At 44.8% G+C, this 8,524-nt stretch overlaps 3 protein-coding genes across 3 annotated transcripts in view; 1 reads left to right on the top strand and 2 right to left on the bottom strand.

Moving 5' to 3' along the window:
• Nucleotides 1–301: 301 nt before the first annotated feature.
• Nucleotides 302–8,524, top strand: part of T265_02602 (hypothetical protein) — a gene marked incomplete at both ends in the record, with an annotated part of 12,021 nt that continues 3,798 nt past the window's right edge. The window contains 2 exons of the mRNA XM_009166900.1: nt 302–373; nt 5,988–6,088. Of these exons, the coding sequence (XP_009165164.1) occupies nt 302–373; nt 5,988–6,088 (173 nt within the window). The remainder of the gene's footprint in view (nt 374–5,987; nt 6,089–8,524) is intronic.
• On the bottom strand, nt 3,031–7,923 carry T265_02603 (hypothetical protein; the record flags this gene model as incomplete). The annotated part of the gene is made up of 2 exons (XM_009166901.1): nt 3,031–4,148; nt 7,585–7,923. The coding sequence occupies one exon, from the start codon at nt 4,146–4,148 to the stop codon at nt 3,111–3,113; it is 1,038 nt and encodes a 345-aa protein (XP_009165165.1).
• The window catches only part of T265_02601 (hypothetical protein), a gene marked incomplete at both ends in the record, with an annotated part of 5,122 nt that continues 4,682 nt past the window's right edge, over nt 8,085–8,524 (bottom strand). The window contains one exon of the mRNA XM_009166899.1: nt 8,085–8,180. Coding sequence (XP_009165163.1) covers nt 8,085–8,180 — 96 coding nt within the window. The remainder of the gene's footprint in view (nt 8,181–8,524) is intronic.

Below are 8,524 nucleotides of genomic sequence, written 5' to 3'. Positions count from 1 at the left end.
TTCAGGATCTGTCACTCTCGGTTGCGTAAGCGGACACAACAAACAGAAGCGATCGAAATGTCACTTCTGAGACCCCTTCACGCATACTACGAGCTGCAAAAGGCGACTATCAACGGGTATACAACATACAAGTAGCCTTCCGCCCAGTGACTTGGGACGTTACCGGCCTATACACCGGCGGAACGTATTCCCTACGTAAATGAAGGATGATTGTAAAATGTTTTCCAGTATAAGACGAACGCCTTGCGCCTCCCTTGGTAGTGACCATACGTAGGTGGATACTCTGAGATTCAACTGACTAATGGTTAAAGACACTGGCAGAAGTGGTCCAATCGCACAGCCAGTGGCACTCGTACATCAAAGAATTCAATGCGTAGCTAACCAGTTACCGAACTAACTGAACATACTTCCGGTGGTCGAGACTGTAGCAGCTGAAATCAATGTGCCCATGGTACGCGGTTTATGGCTAACAAACTGATTGATTGAATGACCATATCAACATTTCAGGGCACTTAACCTTAAGACGGCGAAAATCAACATGGTTGTAGGCGGTTATGGGGCTTGTAGGATTCACGGTTACATCACTTTCGTTTGAACACTCCTCATTCCGTCTTGGATCATCTTAACCATCACGGACAGCACGATATCAGTGTTCAGGTTTGAACTCTAGATATTTGAATAGGTTAACGTGTTCACGTTTGATCGATGCGATCGGTTTGCCCGACGCCTCGAACGACCACCTAGTAACTGACCTGGTAGTGCCGATCGAATGACTGGCATTATCAGGGAGCGCCACGGATGTCTGGAACATACGGGATAATTTTCGATTAATTGTGTATGGTTGCAGTACTCACCGGAATAAGTGCACTAGGAGAGGACTGTTGAAAAACGAGAGTGACGTGAACGTGAATTCAGCAATGAACATCGCAGTGCGATTCTGCGGACAGCTGGTGAAAGGTCTTCCTCAACTTCCAAACCAAAAATTGTCATGGGTGTTCTTCTAGTGAACTGAAATCCTAAGCACAAATCGCTCATCAAACCACATTGGGAAGTATTCAGCTCAAAACAGAATGGGTGTGAGTCAGAATACTTGGGGACATGCAAGCCAGCGTTCAATGTCTCAATTACGCGTCTTGTCCAGGGCAGAACGACCATTACCGGGTCCGTTTGACGTCACGTCCGGACCATCAAACGGAAAGCGCTAACGGCGGCTTGTTTCTGAGCATTACAGAACTACTTCAGATGGTCAGTGATTACGGTCGTATCCGGGCAACTGTGGACATTCGTGTCGTTCAGCATATTGTGGGCTCTTTAAGCAGTGCCTAGTGTTTACATAAGAGTACCACGAATTAGTTCCGTGTCGAAAATATTTCTAACGACGGAGCCATCTGGATTAGAATGTGGATTCAGCTTCCTAACTACTCATCTCAAATAAGGCAGTAGTTTGCGGCTTTTGGGTGTTTTATGCACTTTTAGGTTTAATGTACTCGTTGCACCGATATTGACAGGCGCACCTACGAAGAGACGAGTGATTTTCCGTGTGAACTATCACCGCCAGCGATTCCACCGAAACCTGCAATTTTTACCTGTCCTAGTAGACTGAGTGCAACCTTTGGATGCACACAGATCGATAGTCAGGTTGTTCGTAAAGAGCAAGGCGGGATTATTGCCTAAGAAACGACGGGAGAAACGTTATAAGGCTTGCAGGCTACTCATTGGTTACCTGATGTAGTAGGGAATCGGTTGTGACCGCCAAACTTAAGGAACCAGTTACATTTTGTGCAACCATTGAGGGGTAACTGGGTATAATTTCACCTTAATGACAACAATGAAAAATAATGCTGATCAAATGACCGCATACTGGAAGATTTTCAAGGCAGCTGGATTTGTTTACTTCTTATCCATGGATTTAAATCAGGATACTCCATGCGCGAAACCCCATGTCGAGAATCATTAATAGGATTCGCCAACAGCTGTAACGGCACGATAGCAGGCGATGTCACTGACGCCAATTGGGAGTGGATTAAGTGAAAATAGGCAATCCTGGCTACAGGGTTGCAGATACAGCGAACCAAGGCTGGGGGTGGAAGCTAACCTCAACCAGACAAAATTTTCACACCCGATTAACCGAGATAGTAGTGATATCGATGGTTTCAGGGCCTTTCTTGGTGCTAAAAGAACTCCTCTTGGTCGGGAGTGTTAGTCATCGTGGACCATTTCTCCAGTGATTTCTCGCAGCGGACTACCCTTATTAGAAGCTTGCCCACAAGTGAGGATTACCGTACCACTTATCCAAAGATGCTTCCCTCTAAAATCTATTCCTATCTATGTAACGACTGAGTAAAAAAAATTGAGTGGAGCGATTCTACAGTGGTTGTCCTAAGCGCATCGCGAATAGCACTATAAGTTGAACACCCAAACTCAAGAGACTGGCTGATACTTTACGCCCCGAGTAGCGCAGCTTGCAAAATCTCGTGTGTGGTTTGTGCGTTGTAAACGCTAATATACATACCACATTTTGTTGTAAGTGATGATCGGTTGGGTGGTGTCATTAAAAAATGACATTAGTTTCAACTATGACTAGCACTCAACTTCCCAATTTCGTGACAAATATCACATTCCACCGGCGCACTATTTATCAGAACTTATTCACAAATTTGGACAGTCGAAGTGAATTGCACCGTCACGCGGTGGTACAGTGTCCCCTCCCGATAAAATAGCGACGTGCTTGGTGGAGTATGCTCCAATGAAGAATCAACTGTTCCACAGTAACACCAAGTTGCCGGAATTCAAACGTATCAACATATTGTTGTCGCACGGTTACCGAAACGAGCAACGCCGCTGAATTATCTTCAGACACCACTGTTCACGACTTGATGCACAGTACTGAGGATGTTTCATATCATTTTCAAAAACCACCTTGAAATCCAACAGGATGAAACATCAGGCTAACCACACTGAAACAACGGATCATACAGCACATTCCTGCGAAAAAGATCAATAAAACTAGTTGTCTATAAATCTATAATAGCAACTTTATGTGAGGATAGATCGTAACCGATGGGCTGGTGATTAAGTAAGTGAACCGGGATGTCATGGTGATAAAATATTTAGGGAACTTTGGGCTTTGAATCGTCCAAACAAGGGAATGATTTGTTTGACTGGGAAAGGAGATTTTGCAACTCTTCGCGACAAATGGCACGAAAAAGTTGAAGAAGGTCGCGTTCATTCACGCGAGCGAAGGCCTCTTCATTCGGTGGGCAGGTCGTGGGTCCACCGCCCTTGTAGACCGCACCATCTAGACCATGCATAAGAGCGAGGAGTTGCGTCAGACACAAACGACGAAGTAGTGCGTTTAGCTCAGACATATTGGAATCAGCTAGGGGACTCAATGAGCTCTGAATTGTGCCAGTCTGATTCGGTGTGGTCGGATGCACACCGCAATTATTGTGTTTACTCATGGCTTCTATGTGATCGTTACAAGTAAGGTGCAATCTTGCGGCCTGTCGATCAGGCAAAGTTACTTGACAATACTCACAGAAGAGGTGGGATGTTTCAACTTTTTCGAGGCCATAAGACCGGGTTGCGTCATTCCTGATGGACGACGTGACTTGCCCAGGTGTCCAACCTGGAGTTTTCTTCATCGCCAGTAGTGCAATAACTCTTTGGTGTTTCTTTCCTATTATATGAGCATCTTTAGCGGCCAACGAAGGCAAAGGAACTTGGCAGTCTTCACAAAACAACGGTTGCTGTGGGTCCTCACTGAGCCATTTATTTGGCCACTTTTTCGGATTGTTCCCTGTTACGTAACGATTGGCGGCTGAAGCCACTCGCTCTCGGTGGTTGGCAGACTGAGTATGTGCGTACAGGTCATTGTTAGAACCGAAAGTTTCGTTGCATAGTCCACACAAAAAACTGTCTCGGCCACGAGTGGATTCTGTTGGTGAGACACAGACTTCAACAGAGGCTGCTTGTTCCTTAGGCCTAGCAGGTGAAGAGGCTGGTTTGAGGTTTTCCTTTGGAAAGTTCGTAGTATCTTCATTCGTTCCACAATCCACATTATAGATATGATCCCAAAATTTCTGGGTATCCTCGAATTTAGCGTCACAGTTGAAGCACTGAAGAATTCCAGATGCAGTTTCGGCCATTGTCTAGAATGCAAAAACAGCATATTAGGGAAGACCTGCGATAAAATTCATTGGAAAAATGGAAAACCGGATGATACAAGTAGCTGGATGTTTGCAAGTTTTTGCTGAACGTGCAGATGAAACAAGATCTGAAAATAATCGTAAGGGAGCAAAAATACTTTTGAAGGAAAAAATTTGCGCCCCTCAGTAAACCTGAGTGACATCGAAATCATGAACGACAGCTGGTGAATTCAAATCCAAGTGAAAGTGGTGAATGTCGTAGCGCATAGTGGGCACAATACGTGAAAGTTAACTCATTTCAGTTACAAACCATGTGTCGAAGCACAGTAGTTCCGGTTGCTTCAGTTTTGTTCATCGGAGTTAAGGAGAACAAGGAAGTGAAAGCCACATGAAATACCCTCCAACATAACGGTGCTTAGTGTGACTAACTGACTACTTATATCATTCGTCAGGATAAGGGCATTACATCAACCGCAGATGATCGCTTCGGTCTGTTTCGTGCTCCAGTGTTATATTCTAACAGTTGTTGCCCTCAAGGACCTTCGATTCCGCATGCCTTAAAGGATGTTACGACTAAGGAAAGTAAGTGGACTAAAACGATGAAATCGTCCACTCCCTGCCAACATTGCAGTTACGGATTAAAATGATGCTATACAGAGGCTAGAGTGAATACCCACAGTAACTAAGGCTCGGCTTCTCCCTCCCTAGTGATGCGTTCATACTCAACGACACGCCCATCGCTTATTCCATTGTGAACAGAGACCTCAAAATAAGATTATTTTCCAGCCTTAGCTTTTCCCACCCGGTTTAATTCTAGGCCGCCTGAGTATACATAATAATATTGAGCTCTTTTCACCTTAAAGATCCAGAGAAAACAATTGTAGTAGTGCGAGCAACCCATCTCGGCATTTTATATATCATTCTCTTCCCCTTTACACTCAAAGCTGGAGTGATTGATGTTGTTCCCACAATCCAGCCCTCTCTCCTACCGCTGTCGCCGCGTAACTTTATGCATTGGAACGTTGTGGCTCAGACGGCATAAGCTGACTCCCACCCGCTACTACACCAAAATATCTTTACAGCAGAAGCCAGGTCGAATCACCTGTCCTCGTTATAATCTGCGATGTTTACCCAGAGTAGTATCCTTAAAAGTTTGGAAACAGTGCAAATTATCATAACTTTTCAGTCTGTAGATAACGTCCTTACTTGTGGTGCAGCTACCGTCCAGTTTGATACTCCGCCACCTCAGAATTCCTCGACAAGTTCAGTCCAAAGCATCTTTGAGCTTATCGAGCTTGCTTTCTCCTCCCTCACATTGTACTGCTCTAGTAGATTAGCTGATACCACTAAATTTCATTACAGTGTCCTGCTTCCCTAGACCAATTTCTTTGCGCAAAGCTCCACCGAGATCTCCCTCTCTAACTTCCATGAAAATGATTCAAGCCTGTCTTGTCTACCAGTACACACTCGTTTAAATGGATCAACGCCACAGGAATAGATCACTCTATCGTTTCTTTCAGCCACCCCACAAATCCGCACAACAGCGTGATGCACTGTGGCCTGGCAGTGTAGTAGGCATATACACTACTGGCTTTATCACTAAACGGCTTAACCCAGTTGTTTTACTTATTCCACCGTCTTGAATCTGCTTCTATCTAGTGCTGTTTTCTGGACTTAGTTTAAACAGCGGTTGTCTGTTGCATACCTGCCTGATCTGATTGTGTCGTATTACTTTCACTGACGGGGTAAAATATATTGCAGCGTTGTCCGCAAATTACCTTGGTTTTTCGAGAGATTCACCTGGAACCCAGCTGAATCTCTCGTTTGTGATGTTTCCAGGCAACTGAATGTACTGCACCGGGCCGCCTCATGTTTCAGTCTGGTGCAGCACATTCAGCTGCCTGGAAACATCACAAACGAGAGATTCAGCTGGGTTCCAGGTGAATCTCTCGAAAAACCAAAGTAATTTGCGGACGAGTGTATATTCGCTAATTTTGTGCAATTTGGTTTCAAGTAGAACATAAGGTAGACGGAAACTCGGGGACTGCGCCTACCGGATGAGCCCCGAGAAGGGCGAAACCGATCGCGGGCTGTCGGCGAATTTTCAGCAACCTTGAGTAGTGCATTACATATTGTAGAGTAGCTTACTAATACAAAAATCGTAGCTAAGACTGCTATACGGTTCTCTGCCTTGTGAATCTGGTTCCATTCACATGAATAATAAACTCATGCGGTGGTTGGGCACGCCTTATGGGGGCAGGTTCCATGAAGTGTTGCATCCATATGCATACGTAAGCTCGCCACACTCCAAGTAGTACGGGTGATCCCTTTAGTGCCGGGGTTCGGAGGTAATTCAGAAAAAGGAGTCGTCGTGGCATGCCTGAGCTGGTGGCTAAAGCCTGTTCTGGTTCCAGCATATTTTATAGGAATTCCTTTGAAAAATTCCAAACACAAAATATAGCAAATTCAAAAATGCTGTCTCATGTACCACTGAGACGAACTGAAGAAAAGTCGAGAAACGCCTAGGACACAAAGCGTAGGCTCTGACTGCTGCCGAGATCACTTCACCTCCCAAATAAACAACGCGACCAGGCGCTGGACATTTTCTTGCGACCGGATGGACCAATGGATCTAGTCTTTAACATAAGACAATGGGTTTAACGAAAGCCACTGATGGAATGTCCAATCGAACACCGCTTCAAAGTCAGTGTATGCGACAACAACCTGGCTACCCGCGTCCACTGTCTGGATAGCAGCAGATTTAAAGCACATGACCCTTAAAAGAAACACTTGCTGTTAAGGCGACGCTGTTGCATTTTGCATTACGCTCTCCACTACTGAAGAAAGAAAGGATGCGAGACTGACTGGTCAGTAATTACCTAGATTCTATGCATCCCCTCCATTAAAAGTTGATCTCAAAGCCATAATCCTCCATTCCGTCAGAAACCGATCACAATCTAAGGACTTTCTGACCAACAAAGACAGTGGTCCAGAAATGGATCTCGCTAGGAGGTAGTGGGTACAGTCCATCCTGACTAAGGGGAGCTTCACCATCCAAGACTGACTGACTCTTCTCCATCTTTTCGTTTGTAGTATCTAGATCGGTCGGAATTTCGTCAGTCAGGCAGTGCATACACGTTCAGGCTTCTTTTCAAATGTGATGAGTGATGCATTTGACTGTTGAAGCTCTCAAGCCTTCCCTTCGTCATAATACATTGGTTCAGAAGGCACAGTCACCTGCCGAACTTTTTATTGATGCTTGATATGATGTTGTTGAGAATTGAATGGTTTCGAGCGGAGAGTGAAAGGAAGACAGGAGAGAACAGCTTAACGTACGCTTTAATAGTTTAATAACGATAGTACATGAGCTGAAAATATAGCGATAGTTACCAGTCAATGATACATGAAAAATATGGTTTTTAATCACGACACTCACCCCAACTTGGAGTCAGTGGCGAATGAGTCTGCAACAAAAAACAAAAGATGTGGTAGTTACGCGGAGTTGTTCATGCCTGTCTGTTGCGCAGATTATATGGGTGAGTGCGCTGTTGCTGTATAAGAATATCCAAGTGGTTTCCTGAGTCTGCATCAGAATGCCATGATTAGGCATTGTCAACAGGCAATATTTCGATTTTAGACTAAATCACGGCACATTGATAGTGTTGGGTGAGGTTCCTCTAGCTCAGTAACATGCATTGGTTCCAGTTCTGCGTCGAAAGGATCACATGTCAAGACGTTGTCTCTAGGAGCCAAGAGGCGTAGGAATATGGTTTCGTTTTCCATATGGACGAACTATATGACCGCACTGTGGCTTAGAAGAGACAAGCTCCACTTCCTCTTCCAGACGCTCGATCGGCTCATAGATAGTAAGAATCGGCATGTGAACTGTACGATACATTCATGGGGCGTACAATTGATACTAGCAAATGAGAGGGATCAGGTACAGTGGACAGCATCCAGAAGGATAACCACCCCATGTGTGGCAAGCAGGTTGAGAGGTGAACGAGACTGATGGTTTTCCAAAGGGTCTAACTGAGTTGTTCCATCAGACCGTTAAACTGTAGATTATGGGCAGCGGTTAACAATCAAAAACGGTTTGATTTCTGGTGACATGAGCGTACACACCAAACAGTGAAGGCAGTTGACCCAAACAACGAATTACAGTGGGAGAGGATGAGCACTTCGGGATGATTGTAGTAAGCTAGCACTAAGTCTCTTCCCCGTCTACCTGTATTCTTTTCTTTAAAATCATCATCATCATCATCGGCAGCATGACATCAGTGCTGAACACCAATGCTTAACTGCCGTACAACCATGACTTATTTGAAAGTCTTATTGTAAAGAAAAGAATAAAGGTGGATGGGGGAGGGACTTAG

Source organism: Opisthorchis viverrini (genome assembly GCF_000715545.1).
Source record: "Opisthorchis viverrini unplaced genomic scaffold opera_v5_33, whole genome shotgun sequence".
NCBI classification, from domain to species: Eukaryota; Metazoa; Platyhelminthes; class Trematoda; order Opisthorchiida; family Opisthorchiidae; genus Opisthorchis; species Opisthorchis viverrini.
This window is presented reverse-complemented; position numbering and strand designations above follow the sequence as displayed.